Source organism: Chanodichthys erythropterus, chromosome 19 (genome assembly GCF_024489055.1).
Source record: "Chanodichthys erythropterus isolate Z2021 chromosome 19, ASM2448905v1, whole genome shotgun sequence".
Lineage (NCBI taxonomy): Eukaryota > Metazoa > Chordata > Actinopteri > Cypriniformes > Xenocyprididae > Chanodichthys > Chanodichthys erythropterus.
This window is the reverse complement of record NC_090239.1, coordinates 6837407-6854064: the sequence shown is the minus strand read 5'-3', so window position 1 is coordinate 6854064 and position 16658 is coordinate 6837407. Positions and strand designations below refer to the sequence as shown.

The window sequence follows — 16658 nt, the reverse complement described above, 5'->3', positions numbered from 1 at the left end:
GAATCTTCTGAATCTTTTTTTATTTGCACATTCACATTCATTTTATTTCACTGTGACCTGAGTGGCATATAAACATGGGGAATTTAGCAGAAGAGAAAGGCAAACACAATTACAGTTAATAAGACTTAGAGCTTGTATTTTGTGACTATATCTGTAAAGTAAAACCCCCTTCCTTTGCTGTCTCTTTTCTTCTCTTGACACTCTTCTCTTAAAAGCCACAACTCCCAGCTCTGACCCATGCTTTGGTTACAATATTCTTGATGATCAATGGAGAGACTTGCGTGAGAGTAACTATTACTATGGCCAGAATGACATTTATGTTGAATGGAGTGGCTGGTATCGGTTGTATTTGAATGGAGAAACTGCTCAAATGTCTGAGTGGTGTGCGAGTTTCTCAGGATGTGGTGGTGATGTTGGACTGTATCTCAATGGTTCTCATCCAAGTCTTGAGGATGGGGTGGTGACCCGTGACGTCTTGGGAACTTTGTCGGTGTGGTTGTGGTACTGGTGGTGGAACTCCCACCAATGTGGCTCCTATATATCCACCTCCATTGAAGTCAAAGCCTGTCCAGGAGATTTTTACGTCTATAAACTCGTCAAACCCAATGTGTCAATCCCTAGGCCTACATACTGTGCAGGTACATTTCTAATTTGTGTGTTTTGTATAATTACATTTATTATTCCCAATAAAGATTAATACTGTGGTACAGCTTGTACATATATAAATGTATTGAAAATTCAATGTTGAAGTTTTTGTTTATCATGGATATTTTAACCAGTTAGACTAGACATGCATCAACATTATGTACTTTTATAATAATATTTTATAATGTAGGTGTACAATACTATAAAACATGATTTCACTAACAGCCTGTTTCTCTTTAACAGTTGCTTTCAACAACACCAGTAATGATCCTTGTTACGACTATAAATCTCTGGATCGTCCCTGGAGAGCCACAAATGAAAGTGGATTGTGGATTTGTGATGAACACTTCTCTTGGAATGGCTGGTACAGACTTTTCTACAATGGAATGAACATCAGAATGCCAGAGAGCTGTGTTGGAGGAGGCAGCTGTAACGCAGACATTAGTCTGACGCTCAGTGGTCCTCACCCTCAGATAGAGGAAGGAGTGGTGATCAGGGAGGTCTGTGGAAACACATGGAATGGCTGCTGTGATTTCAAATCAAAACCCATCAGAGTCAAAGCTTGCCCCGGCGATTACTATGTCTATGAACTTGTAAGGCTACCTTTATACTTTTGTTCAGGGTACTGCACAGGTACTACTTTTTCTGTAATATTTGTATATATATTTTTAAAAATTATATATATATATATAATCAATATTATTTCACTAATCTCTTAAAATTCCCTGTTTTCAGATGACAGCACTATATCAAATACCTTTTCCTCTACGAGTCCAGCTACAATTATTGGATCCAGCATGAGTAGGTGTTTTAGAGTCAAAAAGTATTTTGTCTGTTGTTCAAAGAACTAACACATTTTTTTGTCTTTTTAAGACATTGATAAGTGAAATTAATGAAAATGATAGGATGAATTAAAGGTGCAATATGTAATGAGTTTTGCAGTAAAATATCCAAAAACCACTAGGCCAGTGTTATATATTTTGTTCACTTGAGCACTTACAATATCCCAAATGTTTGCAACTATTTGTAAATCGTGAGAAAATTGCAATTTTAACCAAGGCTCCGGGACGTGTGAGGAGTCAATTGCGTCATACCCGCGTTACCCTCGTTTTCCGGTTTGATTTTGTAAAAACCATGGAACCAAAGATGCTTTAATATATTACATGTTTTAATAGACAAGGGAACAACTGTTTTGCTATATTTATAGACAGAAAACTAACTGTTGTTATATAGCTCAACATGTTTAGTCTTATTGTTTAAATCAAATTTTCTTGATTTTTTGCGAGTACCATGCTTTACCATGCCTCAGAGAAAAACACTATTTTGTTAAATAGCTAACATAGCATAATCAGAAGCAGCTTTATTTTTAGTAACAGTAATACAGAATTTTCTCCATCATACAATATGTTTTAAAATGAATTGCATGCCATTTTTCAACACAAGCCATCCAGTATTTAATATGATATTCTAAAATCGATCTATAGCTTACTGAAGTGTGTCTCAAACAAGTGTCTCACAGCAGCTACCGAGCGAACGCATAGAGTAACATTATAACATAATTTTCTACACACTCAAATGTATCTAATATGATAAACAGAGCTGCGTTACCTCATACTCATGACTGGAAAAGCAGAAGCAGCGTCGGCGACTGTGGCATAATAAAAGTTTAGCTGCTCGTGAGGCGTATGTTGCTCAATCGCTCCAGCAACCTCGTTCAGCTCCCACAACACTCGGTCCTGCTCTGCTTCATACTATAGTAATGTTAATAATCGAATCCATGAACATGATTTCTTCGCGATAGGGATGTCCCGATCACGTTTTTTTGCCCTCGAGTCCGAGTCCGAGTCATTTGATTTTGAGTATCTGCCGATACCGAGTCCCGATCCGATACTTAATAGCCTACATAAAAAAGAATAAAGAAGAGCGAAAAAACAGATCCAGGATGCTTTTCAGGTTTTTCAGGTATTCGGTTTTCAAATAGTAATCAAATATAAAATATTACTGCATATTATCTTTACTGTATAAAATAAATAAAGATTAATCATTATTGAAGTTACAAAAACTATTCAGTCAAGAGCAGTGAGTGATTTCTTTGTTGTTTGTTGTTTGATTTAACATTAAATACAGGCAGCAGGAATAGTTTTTCTCCCTTTAAGACATGCACGATCCACTACATATACTGTTCCACATGCGCTGTCTTTCTCGACTAATATACGTTCACTTAAGACATAACCGACTATGTTTGCTAGGATACTCACTAGGACGGGCATGTTGACATAATTTTTGTATGAATTTGTCCGCTGAAGCGCAAGACTTGAAAGAGAACTCAGTATTTGCGCGCTGACTGGAATAAGCGTGTGCGCGCTTCGGATGAGCGCACACAAATCTTCTCACAGCGCGCGCGAGTTCTCTTTCGCGTCTTGTTCTTTAAGGTTTAAATCAGCAAGGCTTAAAAGAGTTAGTTTAAATACAGACAGCAACGTGTGTCAACACCCGGGTGATGACGGCGTAAATGACTGGACATTAGAGCAGACGGCACTCGCAGTTAACAGTTTACAAAGAGTGACTGTTTTGTCCACGCTTTCTGATTATCGTTGTTGTAACGTTTTGTGCATCCATCAACTGAAACATACATTATCTGAACTCTGTCTGTATTCCACGTTGCTATTTTAAACAAACCATATTAACCAATAGATGCGTCGTCATTCGAGATGGACCGCAGTGCAAGTGCGTAAGTGGAGAACCGTTGCACCCCTAATACATATATATCCGAGTCCTGATCGGGAGGTAATGTCCGATTCCGATCGAGTCTGAAACCACATGATCGGGCCCGATTTCCGATCATGTGATCGGATCTGGACATCCCTACTTCCCGAGTCCTATCCCTATTCTTTTGCACCGTCCATTGAGGTGGAGACCACAAGTCCCAAGATTCCGCGCTCAAACTTGGCGTCATCAAGCTACTCCTTTGTTTTGAATAGGCCTCTAGCGACCTCTAGCGGACAGAAATCCTACATACTGCACCTTTAATAATGAGCTAATGGCATTCAGTAAAGGTAGTCTCGCATAGACAGAATTTTGACTGTTGCTTATGTTGCCGGGCTGACATGCTAAACGTCACCCTGCAAATGCTACTGCTTTCTGAAATTCATGGAAAATTATCCTCTTTCCTCTCTCCTAATACAATGTCTGTACTTAATAGGAAAAGCAGCAGTATAACCTGAATGACAAACAAGGAAAGCCTAGTGACAATCCCTATCTTTCCCAAATATTGCATGAGGATTTTTATGAATTTTAGCAACACTAGTATAGAGTCACATGGTGTATCCATGGCTTGTAAATTTTACGCATTTCATTTGTTCCATTTCTGTCTCATCAGATGCTGTCAACACAGATCATGACCCATGTTACACCTACAATATTCTTGACAACTACTGGAGAAGCACATTTAATTACAGGTTTCAGTATGGACATGATGACACTCTAGTTGAATGGGATGGCTGGTATCGATTCTTCATTAATGGATTAAGTGCTCAGATGCCTGAGTGGTGTTTCAGTTATATGTCATGTGGAGGTTATAGTTCTCTGTGGCTCAATGGCTCTCATCCTCAGCTAGAAGATGGAGTTGTTACTCGTGACGTCTACGGCTCTGTTAATGACCAGTGCAGTTCCTACAGATCTGACCCAATCCAAGTCAAAGCTTGTCCTGGAAATTATTATGTCTACAAAATGAAAAGGCCAACGCCATCGATCCCAGCCCCTGCATATTGTGCAGGTACAGTCATTCTCCTGTCTTTTACTTGCTTATGAGTTACATTGTGAGCTTTGATATAAAGACTACATTTATGGACCTGCTAAAGATTATTGTATTTGTGTTTTTTTTTTTTTTTTTGAAGAAAATCTTAGCAAAATTTTTACTTTTCCTTAAACAGTTGTTTTCAACACTCCGAGTGCTGACCCTTGCTACAACTATAACAGTCTGGATGAGCCACGGAGAGCCACCATCACCCCATACTATGATAAATATTATTACTATGGGATATGTGATTATAATGTCAACTGGAATGGCTGGTACAGGTTGTTTTACAACGGTCAGAGCGTCCAGATGCCAGAGTCATGTGTTGGTAATGGCATGTGTGGCACTTCTAACCCACTGTGGCTCAACGGCCCTCACCCACAGCCAGAAGATGGAGTGGTCACCCGGCAAGTGTGCAGTTCCACTTGGAGTGACTGCTGTGGTTACAGATCTCATCCCATACAAGTCAAAGCCTGTCCAGGAAACTATTATGTGTATGAGTTTGTCAGGCCACCATTCTGCTCTGCTTATTGTGCAGGTATTTTTGGGTTAAAAAGATGTCTCATTTTTTAGAGATTTAATTTTATTTTCCACTTTGGCAAAAAGATTTTGTACTGAAATACAATTGCCTTGAAATACAATTTAAATAAAAAATTGGCATTTTAATTTACTCCTTTTTTAGGTGGTAATGATAATTATTATCTAAAATATCAACGCTGAAAAGTTACTTACCAGTGCTCAGCCACATACATTTTTCATAAACCTCTGAGCAGGAAACTTCATTAAATGAAAAATTCACAAAAAAAAAAGAAAAAAAAAAGTATAAGTTAATTTTTTTACATGCACAAGCAGAATATTTGTTCCATATTTTTCACCACTTTCTTACCTTCAAGACATGCAAATCTATCATTATTAGTAGTAGCAGTAGCAGTAGTAGACGTACTAGTAGTAAATATCCTCATTTAGTTTTTTTTTTTTTTGTATTTAAATGACAGTCATTGGATAGTCATTTGTTTTCTTTACAGAAATTATCATCACAAATGCAACAAGATCAAGTAATTCCTCAGGTATTTTAACATAATTTAAACAAAAATAATGTGACATCACATGGTAAAAAATCATATTAATAGTATACTTATGTTTCTGTCTATACCACAGTTGTAGGACCTTTTTATCCATTTGGACCAGGAGACACAGAGAATGATCGTTCTGATGATGGAATTTCACCAGTGATCTTACTTCTGCAACAGTTCATATTTTTTGGACAGGCATACAACCAAGTATATGTAAGCAAATCTGATTTTATTTAAATGGAGACCAACATGGCATTCACAATGATTTACAAATGCTTTGACTTTTGAATGATCAAAATAGTTCCCTTTCGAGGAAACTCAGTGCTGCTTTATGGTGTTGACACCTTCAGCGTGCATTGGTGTCTGAAGCACATATGATATCACACCGAACGTATTGGCTGACGGAGATCACGTGACAAAGGGTAGCGCATCAACAAGACCATAAAAGGGCACCTCATCAGGGGATGTGGCTTGAGTCTTTGTTAGCTGTGGCTTTGATAGATGGTTTCTGTAGATTTAAACAGTGGTGTATGAACATAGCTCATCATTTTTTTTATAATTAAATAAATAAATAAACATACATTTAGCTAACATAAATGCATGTGTGCATTATCATCTCTGTGATTACATTCTCTTTTAATAAATTACTGCAACTTTGACAATGATCCCTTACGAAGTTCTCTCGAATGGGAACATCTCAAAACGACTTTGCCATACTTAATGCATGTCTGCGCTGCCTCTCTAGACCATTACAATCTGGGGGTTCTATGACATAGGTGCCCTTTTATGGTCTTGTTGATGCACTACACTTACTCAGCTGACCTCTGTCGGCCAATAGGATTGGCGTGATTTCACACGCGTTTCAGACACCGCCACACACTGAAGCCGTTCCCAGAGCATCAATGCCATGATGCAGCATCTCGTTCCCTTCTCTTTCGCTTCCTCATCAATATTGCAAACTTTGACTCTTACATTATATGTATGAAAAATGATAGTTTATGGTTAAAAGTATTGTGTGCATTGCAACATTATCCTTATTTCAGATCAACAACAATGGATACTTGACATTTGATTGGCCGTGGTACAGCTACATTCCATACCAATTCCCAGGTTATGGTGGAGAAGATGTCATCGCTCCATTCTGGACAGATATTGATAACCGTGGCAACGGTGTTATTTCATATTGTCAGTACACCTCTGGCAGTGTCCTTACAGAGGCCACACAAGACATTAACCAATATTTCCCTGACCTGAGCTTCTCTGCTACTTGGGTCTTTGTTGCAACATGGGACAGAGTTGCATATTACCCATATTCTGGAACTGTAAGAAACCCAATCTGGTTTTGTAAATCTTCTTGTTCTTGTTTATAGCATATTTGAGACATCAAAATGAATGTAATCCACAAAGTAGAGTTGCTATACTGTGCATTGTATGATCACTGTTTTTGTTACATTTAGAAAACTTATGTTGATGTGATTTTTCAATTTGTCATTTTCAGGAAACATCTTTCCAAGTAGTTTTGATTTCAAATGGTCATTTCTCATTTGTTTTGATGAATTATGGAGCAATTGCACCAATTCAACGATATGTACAGGTGTGTACAGCATGACAAGTTGAAACTGTTCCAGTTGACTAAATTAAAAAGATCCTAACAGGGTTTTCTTTTGATTGCTTATTTTAGGCTGGTTATGACACCATCAGCTCTAGATACCACTTCTCAATTACTGGATCCATACAGAGTAACATCACAAGCTTAACATACAGCAGCAATGTTGATGTGCCAGGTAGATGGGCCTTCAGAACAGATAATGGATTGCGGGGTTGTCAGTTTAATGGTAATGTTATTACTTTAATGTTATTATGTCATTATTTTTAACTAAATAAATTGTTTTCTATTAGGCTATTAGCATTGGCCACTTTGCATTTCAGTGTGGCTTATTGGTAAAAAAAAAAAAAAAAAATCTTTAGCAAAAAAGTAGTCTCATGTGAAACTATTGTAGGTATTCCCGTGCAACTTGGGGACTCTTTCTGGAGTGATGCCACCTGCCAGCAGAAATGCACCTGTACCAGCAGCGGCCTCCAGTGTAGCCAGGAGCCCTGCAGTTATTCCCAAGCCTGCCGTCCGGCTTCCTTCCAGTACTCTTGCCAGAACATTCAACGGCAAACCTGTACCATCTCTGGTGATCCTCACTACTATACATTTGATTATCAGATTTTTCACTTTCAGGGGACCTGCACTTATGTTCTATCTGAGGTTAGTCTTTCTCTAGATGCTATGGCTTTCTGTTTATTGTAAAAAAGGTATGAAGGCAATCAGTTATCATTGAATTATTTAGGCTTGTGGCAACGGTTTGCCATACTATCGCATTGAGGGCAAAAATGAACATCGGGGCAGCACACATGTGTCATGGACTCGGGTGGTCAGAGTGTTTGTCTATGATGAAGTAATTGAGCTGGTCAAGGATCACTATTATGAAGCGAAGGTTAGCATGATGGTTTTGCTTTAATTCTCATTTTAATGCAGTCTTCTGTTCAATTTCCCAAATTCCTCTTTTTCCAATATTTTCCAGGTTAATGGAAGCTTTGCAGCAACACCCTTTGCCCTCCGCAATGGCTCCATTCAGGTCTATCGGTCAGGTTTTTCTTTGGCCATCAGCACAGACTTTGGTCTGCTTGTTACATATGATGCATACAGCTACGTCAGCATCTCTGTACCTTATGACTACTTTAACGCCACCTGCGGTCTGTGCGGAAACTTTAACCTGAGCCCTGAAGATGACTTCCGTTCACCCAGTGGGGAGATCTTGAGCTCAGATGTGGACTTTGCCAACAGTTGGAAAGTTCAAAGTGACACAGATCCTGAATGCCATAATGTCAGGTGCACAGGTCTGGCTTGTGCTGTTTGTACCACAGACGAAATGAGTGTTTACAGTGACACCAACCACTGTGGGATCCTAGGAGATGTTGTCGGCCCATTCGCCGCTTGCCACTCTGTACATGCTCCACAAACCTACATGGAGAACTGTGTCTATGACCTTTGCTTGGGAGGAGGGTACCAGCCCATTCTGTGCCAGGCTCTCAATGTGTATGCTACTCAGTGCCAACAGCAGGGTGTACACCTTGGGCAGTGGAGACAGCAGGGCTTTTGTGGTAGGCATCTTGATGAAAGCTTTGAATAAAACAAATTTGATCTCTGTCCAAATCAAAAGATTACAGAAACTGATGCATATTCTTTATTTTCTTCCTCCATTCCCAGAGATTCAATGCCCTCAACACAGTCATTTTGAGCCTCAAGGAACAGGCTGTCCTGCGACTTGCAGTAATCCATCTGCCCCAATGAATTGTCCTTTGCCCAATCAGGAGAGCTGTATCTGTGATCCTGGGTACATCCTCAGTGCTGGAGAGTGTGTGCCTGAAGCAAACTGTGGCTGCACTTTTGAGGGCTTCTATTACACCCAAGGACAGTCAGTGGTGTTGGACGGTGACTGTGGGAAATGGTGTGTATGTAACAGCATGTTGATGATCTGCCATCAGCACCAGTGTGGTCCAGCAGAGGTGTGTGGAGTCCATGACGGTGTGAGAGGCTGCAGACCCATTGGCTATGCTACCTGCTCGGTTGAAAACCTTGGGACATATCACACCTTCGATGGACAAAGTTTCAGATACCCTGGAGCTTGTGGACTGATTCTTGTTAGAGTGATGGGGCCTTCCCCCCTACCACACTTTGTATTGACAGTAGAGAAAATACCCAGAGGCCTTCATGACTTTGCCAGGTTTCTGAAGTTTGAGTCAGAAGGAATCCAGGTCGCCGTTGAAATGGGAGAGGGCAGCAATGTAAAGGTTAGGCAAAATATTAAGCATGTATTTATTAAAAGAGCATAAACATGTTATTTCTCAAATTCATATGCTAAAAGGAAAAGTCTCTGTTTATCATTCTCTTCAGGTGGATGGACAGATGGTTGGTCTGCCCGTCAGTGTTGGCTCTGGTCAAATCCGTATCTATCACAGCAGTGTGAGGGGTTTTGTTTTGGAAACAAACTTTGGGGTGACCATAAGAGCCGACTGGCCACACATTGTCCGAGTCACAGCACCGAGCACGTACAACGGTACACTCGGAGGTCTGTGTGGCAACTTGAACGGAGACATTGCCGATGAGTTTTACACTCCAGATGCTGTCCTTTTGAATGACACCCAGCTGTTTGCGGACAGCTGGCGTGATGGATCCCTATCAGCACACTGTGAGGACCCATCTGACAGCTGGGAACCAGGACATTATCAGAACAGCAGCCAGTTCAGTGATCATTGTGGTATCATGGCTATGGATGATGGACCATTTGCTGAGTGCAGCAGAACACTAGATCCTCAGCAACGGATAGCAGATTGCATTAAGTTGCTAGAGCAGACACAAGGTGCCAGAGAGGCCCTATGTGAGGCTCTGCGAGGTTACACGCTGCTTTGCCAACAGAATGGCATTGCAGTTGAAGAGTGGAGAAGTGTCACCCACTGCGGTAAGCATCTAGTGTTGGACCTGCTCACCTAGAACTTACTTTTATGAAGCTCCAATGTGCTTAAAATTTCTTTCATTGTTTTTCTGTCATTGTTTTCAACCAGAATCCACCTGTCCAGCAAATACCCATTATGAATTATGCGGTACATCCTGTCCTGCGTCCTGCCCCAGCCTCTCATTTCCATTTCAGTGCAGCTTGCAGTGCCAGGAAGGATGCCAGTGTAATGATGGAAATGTGTTAAATGGAGATCGCTGTGTGCCCCCTACGGGTTGTGGTTGCCACTACTCTGGGCGTTATCGGCAGGCTGGAGAGAGGTTCTGGCATGGTGAAGAGTGCCAGTTCTTGTGTGTTTGTGACGGAATCACTGGAAATGTCCATTGCACGCCATCATCTTGCAGGGAAGAGGAGGTCTGCCAAGTGTTGGGCGGCGAGTACGGCTGCCATCCTCATCCACGTGCTCGTTGCTCTGCTTCTGGTGACCCCCACTACATGTCTTTTGATGGATCCCTTTTTGACTTCCAGGGCACATGTCGCTATGTGCTAGCCACAGTATGTAATGACACTGTTGGGCTTCCGCATTTCCAGGTGGATGCAAGGAATGAGGCATGGCATGGACTCCCGGTGTCAATTACTGTTGAAGTTTTTGTCAACGTCTCTGGCTATCTTGTGCATATGTCACAGGACATGAACCGTCATTTTATCGTTGAGGTAATCAAGCATCGCTCACTATAATTTCCCTTTGAGTATATGATAGATATAAACATGATTAATAATGACAAACTTGTATAATTGCTGTGAAGCTATGATCTACAATAGAGACTTTCTTCTGCCTTGTATTACTCTCTGGAACACACCCAGGGCTGGACTGGGACAAAAAAATGGCCCTGACATTTTTGCTCAGACCGGCCCACCACAATCGGTTGGACACCACCCACCAGAGTATTACAATTATTTGGTAGAGTTATTAAAAGTACACTTAGTAAGAGTAGGATTTCTAGATGGACAATGTGCTCCATGATATAAAAGCTAGTTAACCCTTTAGAACGTGGATGTAGAATACTGATAATTCTATAAAGAATTTAAAAAAAAAAAGATTTCAATGAAACAGACAGCAGAAAAACTATAATTTACAATTACAAATATACTTTGTTTTAAAGAGCACAAACCCCTGTTTGAGAATCAAACATTTACCTCTAATTGTTTAGATACTCCCCATTAAAAACAATGAAAAAGAAAACTATACTACCAAATTACTCACAAAAAACGTCCTAATAAAATGATAAGAATGCTATTCACTTGCCATAAACAACCAAGTGTTCATACCAGAGTAATAGGGTACAAGAGCTACAAAACATAACTTTTTATAGCCAAAAAGTGAGATCTAGTAGACCATCATCACGACTAACAGCTATAAATAGGCACCTATAGTCTCGTTGTGAAATAAACACATTATCAGTAATATTACATTATAATAATAACCTGATTTTTTTTTTTTTTTTTGAAAAATCAAATTGCATCATTTCAGGTTTTTCTATGAGAAGGGCCGTTACTGCATAAGTGAACTCTGATAGGGCACTGCTAACTACAAAAAACAGTGCAAAACAACTTTTGCTGTGCTATTTGACTTTAGCTGACTGAGTGACCAGTGCAGTATAGGTGACAGTCTGACTTTATAATAACGACGACGATTATGTTGTCTTATAATATTCATTCAGTTAAGCATCATCGTCGTCGTCGCATCATGAGTCCCTCGCTGTTAATCATGTAACTACCCTGCTTACCGCTTCTATTAAACTCTCCTGCTTACTCTGTCCCTCATTGGCTTCACTGCTCTTCTGCCTTCAGGTCTCCTCCATGTTCTTCTATGTTCACCTGTTTTTGCACGTCAGGTAGCTTACTGTAGGTTTGGAAACTGAAGCTACAGTAACCGTACTAAACATGCCTGTAATTTTTGCACGTTGAGGCATCAACCTCTACATTTTATTTTATTTTATTTTTTTGCCCGCAACTTCTCCGCACCCCCCTTGCACTTGCACTTTTGTTTCTCCATCCTCCTAATCCACAGATGTTCTGGCGAAACAGAGGGGACGGGGTGGAGTATGTTAAGAGATGTGATTGGGCCAGCCCAGTGTCAGTGTGGAAAATGAACCAATGGGCCGCTGTCCCTGCTTTATGGGCCGGTCGTTGGCCAATTTTATGTTTATAAAAAAAAAATCATATCATATAGCGGCCCCGCCCTCAAGTGCGTCGGCCCACCGGGCATTTGCCCGGTATGCCAGATTACCAGTCCAGGCCTGAACACACCCAGAAGTGCACATATTTTCAGTCCTTATTGTATTCTCTTTTCAATCAGGTTGATGGAGAGACCAGAAACCTTCCCATTCTGCTGGACTCTGGTCGGGTGTCAGTCTACTACAATGGACAGTACACATTTGTGTCAACTGACTTTGGTTTCAGTGTAAGTTATGGTGGCTCCTGGACAGTGAACATCATTGTACCAGCAGACTACAGTGGGGTTACATGTGGCCTCTGTGGCAACTTCAATGGCCAGAGCAATGATGACTTCATGATGCCTTCAGGAGCTCTGGTAAGCTCAGCAGACCAGTTTGGGGCAAGTTGGAAGGTTGAGGACGAACTGCCATGTAATGATGGGTGTGGAAACAATTGCCCTTCGTGTCAAGATCAGACAACTTCCCGTTCCCTGTGTGACATCATCAGGTCCAGTGAGGGCCCCTTTAGCTTCTGCCATGTTTATGTGGATCCTCAAGCCTACTTTAATGACTGTGTGTTTGATGTGTGTCTTTCTGGAAACCTTAATGATGTCCTGTGTCGCTCGATCCAAACCTATGCGAGTGCCTGTCAATCTAACAATGCCATTATTTACCCCTGGAGAGAAAGTGCATCCTGTGGTGAGTGAGATCATTTTTGGTTATTTCCATTAGTGTTTGTCAGTAGCTTGTATTGTGAACAAATGGTATATACATTTATAAAATGTGCTTGACATCTGTATGATTTGTTTGTTACGTTCCCAGTCATGACCTGTTCAGAGAACAGCCACTATGAGTTGTGTGGCACAGGCTGTAGTCATACTTGCGCCAGCAGCATTGATGCTAGTTGTGAACACACATGCTCAGAGGGATGTTTCTGTGATGATGGATTGGTGAGGAGTGGAGGATTCTGTGTACCGGTGGAGCAATGTGGCTGCCTTTACGATGGATTCTACTTGAATGTGAGGATTGAAACTTTCTTTTGGCAAAGCTTTATAGGTGTCACAGGATATTGAAAAGTGGAGTCCTGTATGTAATGTGCTGTATTACTGCTGAACTAACTCCTCAAACATACTCATGCCCTTTTTTCTGTAAATGTAAAGTTCAACCTTTTGTGGAATGATTTCATAGGTTGGCGAGCATTTCTGGGATCTAGAATGTTCTCACCTCTGTGAGTGTTTTGCTCCAAATGATCTGCGCTGCTCTGCTTCTTCCTGCCAACCGACCATGGAGTGTACGGTCAGAGGTGGACGTCGGGGCTGCTATGGTCAGTGAACCTGTGATATCTCTTATATTAACTTTTCTGATTTGCATCATCTTTGCCTTTATATACCAAAAAAATATATATATTATTATTATAATATTATTATTTTTCTGCTACCATAGTTTTTGTCATCATCAAGAAAATGAATAGGAAAACACTTTCAGGACCATGGCCACTGATAAAGTGGGATCACTCTTGTGCTATGTAGGCATATCAGTGTTGGCATTTAATATAGTAAAATCTTTTTAAATGTTTTTCCCTTCTCTGTACAGAAGAGAGCACCACACACATGACCACCACCAAATCAAGCCTTCCCTCAGGTATTTTCATATAATTTTTGTAATGTTTTGTGTCAAAGGTCGTTGGCTTGGTTTATGGCTCTATTGAAGATCTTTTTTTAAACTTCATATAGATAATGAATAGGAAATGTACTTCAAGAACAAAGGCTGCTAAAAAAAGTGGATGATCACTGTTGCGCTCTATAGGCATTTTTTTCTTTGTCTTTACAGAAGAGAGCACCACACACATGACCACCACCAGATCAAGCCTTCCATCAGGTATTTTCATATATTTTTTGTAATGTTTTGCGTCAAAGGTCGTTGGCTAGGTTTATGGCTCTATTGAAGATCTTTTTTAAAACTTCATATAGATAATGAATAGGAAATGTACTTCGAGAACAAAGGCTGCTAAAAAAAGTGGATGATCACTGTTGCGCTCTATAGGCATTTTTTTCTTTGTCTTTACAGAAGAGAGCACCACACACATGACCACCACCAGATCAAGCCTTCCATCAGGTATTTTTGCAACATTTTGGGGGAAAGCAAAACAAAACAAAAAAAATAAATGGAAAGATGATTTCATGTGAACTGATATCAGTGATGGTATTACTTATAAATTGCCATAGGTTTGTTTTATCCATTTGGAGCTTGAGCTATGTTTACAGTTAGACCAGTAAAAACAAAAAAGTCTTAATTTTGAATGTTTTATAGCAAAGATTACTGTTTTTAATAAAAGAAGATGTAATACTTTTCAATTTGTGTTTTATTTATGCCCTAGTTATTGTCATTAATCCTGTGGTTCTCCTCTTAGTTGAAGGAGATCGCTGTTCTGAGCTCAACTGCACTGAGGATGAACGCTGTGAAGAAGAACATGGTGTTTACGGCTGTTTCTGCAAAGACAGCCATAACAGTTCTCAGCTTGGATCCTTTGGTTGGACTCATTTCCCAATAACATTTCAAATATATGTTCATCATTGATTACATTTTTGTTGTTGATCACTGCTGACATTCTCTTGACTTTTTTCTCTGTCAGATTTCATTCAAACCTGTGATAGCAGCTCTGGCTTCATGTCTCTGTCTCGCTGTCAGCTCTTTGAGGCTGGTTTTCCTTCTGACATCTTACACCTCAATGATCCCAACTGCAGAGGAACAGTCCGGAATGGCAGAGTGGAGTTCTATTTTGACAACAATGAACACATCTGTGGTACAAGTCTTGTGGTAGGAACAACAAACAACAAAACCTTTATTTATTTTATAATTCTTTAAAAAGTCCCTTAATGTACAAATGTTCAAATTATATGTGCCAACAGGCCAATGGCACCCATTTCATCTATGAGAATGTTATTGTGGGAGAGCCAAACACAGTCGGGCATCTCATCAGCAGGAAGAAAATTCTGAAGCTTCCTTTCAGCTGTGTGTACTCACAAACCCAAACACTCTCCATGGACATCAACCCTCTGGAGAGGTAGACGCACTTAATTCAGACAACTTACTGACTAACTATTAATTCTCTTTATTAGCCTTATTTGTAGTTGACACATCTCGTGTAAAATTATTTCAACAGCATTGTGCACAGGATCCTTCCTGCTGGTCAAGGGACCTATCAGGTCAGGATGATTCCCTATCAGGATGCTGAATTCTCAGACCCCTTCACTGGGAGTGTGAACGTAGAGCTGAACAAGCGTATTTTTGTGGAAGTTCGTGTTGATGGAGTCGACAGCCGTCAGTTTGCTTCAGTGATTGACACATGTTGGGCTACACCTGTGAATGATCCCCATTACTCTGTCCGCTGGGAACTCATCATTGACAGGCACGTCAATTATTATTATTTTTTTTTGATTGTTTGTCTTCCTCAACACTTATGAATTGTATTTTGCCAGAAAAAAACTATGATATTTATTACTTTTAAACTTACTTAAGATCTTAAAATCAAAAAAAAAAAAAAAAAAGGATTTATTTTTATTTACTTGACGTCATGTCATTTCAAACCTGCATTTGTTTAAACTGAACTTAGCAAACCTTATAATTTCTTTGTTTTTTTATTATCTTTATAATATCTTTATTATACTGTTCCAAAATGCTCAGGTGTCCCAATCCAGATGACAATACAGTGGACTTGCTGCAGAATGGTGTTTCCACATCCAGCCGTTTCTCCTTTGAGATGTTTATCTTCACTGCAAACTCCACAAAGGTTTACCTGCACTGCGCTATTCACCTTTGCCTTCAGACAGACAATCACTGCTCAGTGGTGAGTGTACAAATTCACAAGTATTTTCAGATTTTACTTATGGACATGGATATAGTTGTTGGTACTAAATGTTTCAAATTTTCAATGGAGAAAAATGTCAGTTGTATACAGTAGTTACAACATCTACCAATAGGGGGTCTGACGGAGCCATGCTGACCTTGATTCCTTGGTTGACAGAACTTGGTTGTCTTTTCATCTGTATCTTAGAATTGTGACTCTGAACACCACCGGAGAGAGGGCAGATCTGTGAAATTCCATGACAGTGCTTCCATATCGATGGGCCCATTGATGTGGTCTGACAGTAACAAAGGTGACTTACAAAACAAGAAAAAATGATATGCTCACATACTCTGGTCTGGAACACAGTGGATGCAGTGGAATGATACAGTAAAAAGTCTCGTAGTGCTGTTAAATGAAACATCAGCGCTCTTGAATCACTGTTTGCCCAATCAACTGACTGCTGTGTAATCTCTGTTCACAGATACGCCTCTGCCACGCCAAGTGCAAGTATCCAGGGCTCCATGGCTGTGTGGTTCTCTATCACTTATATCTCTGACGAGTGTCCTGATATTCTTCTAG

General features: G+C 40.2%; 2 protein-coding genes across 2 annotated transcripts in view; both read left to right on the top strand.

Annotated features, from left to right (window-relative positions):
- Window positions 1-16658, top strand: part of LOC137008318 (alpha-tectorin-like) — a 76166-nt gene extending 59508 nt beyond the window's left edge. Inside the window, exons 17-39 of the mRNA XM_067370286.1 lie at window positions 5600-5727; window positions 6558-6836; window positions 7013-7108; window positions 7196-7349; window positions 7515-7768; window positions 7851-7997; window positions 8085-8664; window positions 8771-9354; window positions 9458-10022; window positions 10126-10724; window positions 12376-12931; window positions 13055-13251; window positions 13421-13556; window positions 13826-13873; window positions 14063-14110; window positions 14300-14347; window positions 14643-14762; window positions 14865-15049; window positions 15142-15296; window positions 15396-15641; window positions 15917-16079; window positions 16287-16389; window positions 16561-16658. Coding sequence (XP_067226387.1) covers window positions 5600-5727; window positions 6558-6836; window positions 7013-7108; window positions 7196-7349; window positions 7515-7768; window positions 7851-7997; window positions 8085-8664; window positions 8771-9354; window positions 9458-10022; window positions 10126-10724; window positions 12376-12931; window positions 13055-13251; window positions 13421-13556; window positions 13826-13873; window positions 14063-14110; window positions 14300-14347; window positions 14643-14762; window positions 14865-15049; window positions 15142-15296; window positions 15396-15641; window positions 15917-16079; window positions 16287-16389; window positions 16561-16658 — 5489 coding nt within the window. The remainder of the gene's footprint in view (window positions 1-5599; window positions 5728-6557; window positions 6837-7012; window positions 7109-7195; window positions 7350-7514; window positions 7769-7850; window positions 7998-8084; window positions 8665-8770; window positions 9355-9457; window positions 10023-10125; window positions 10725-12375; window positions 12932-13054; window positions 13252-13420; window positions 13557-13825; window positions 13874-14062; window positions 14111-14299; window positions 14348-14642; window positions 14763-14864; window positions 15050-15141; window positions 15297-15395; window positions 15642-15916; window positions 16080-16286; window positions 16390-16560) is intronic.
- LOC137008274 (uncharacterized) lies at window positions 75-5231 on the top strand. Its single transcript, XM_067370243.1, has 8 exons — window positions 75-99; window positions 216-638; window positions 889-1278; window positions 1381-1446; window positions 2723-2728; window positions 4040-4420; window positions 4578-4979; window positions 5215-5231. Exons 1-8 carry the CDS (start codon window positions 75-77, stop codon window positions 5229-5231), a joined length of 1710 nt encoding a protein of 569 aa, XP_067226344.1.

Coding starts and splice junctions, on each gene's coding strand:
- LOC137008274 (XM_067370243.1), top strand. CDS start 75: ATGGGGAATTTAGCAGAAGAGAAAG. Junction 100..215: donor GAATTTAGCAGAAGAGAAAG/GCAAACACAATT, acceptor TTCTCTTAAAAG/CCACAACTCCCAGCTCTGAC. Junction 1,279..1,380: donor TTGTTCAGGGTACTGCACAG/GTACTACTTTTT, acceptor CCCTGTTTTCAG/ATGACAGCACTATATCAAAT.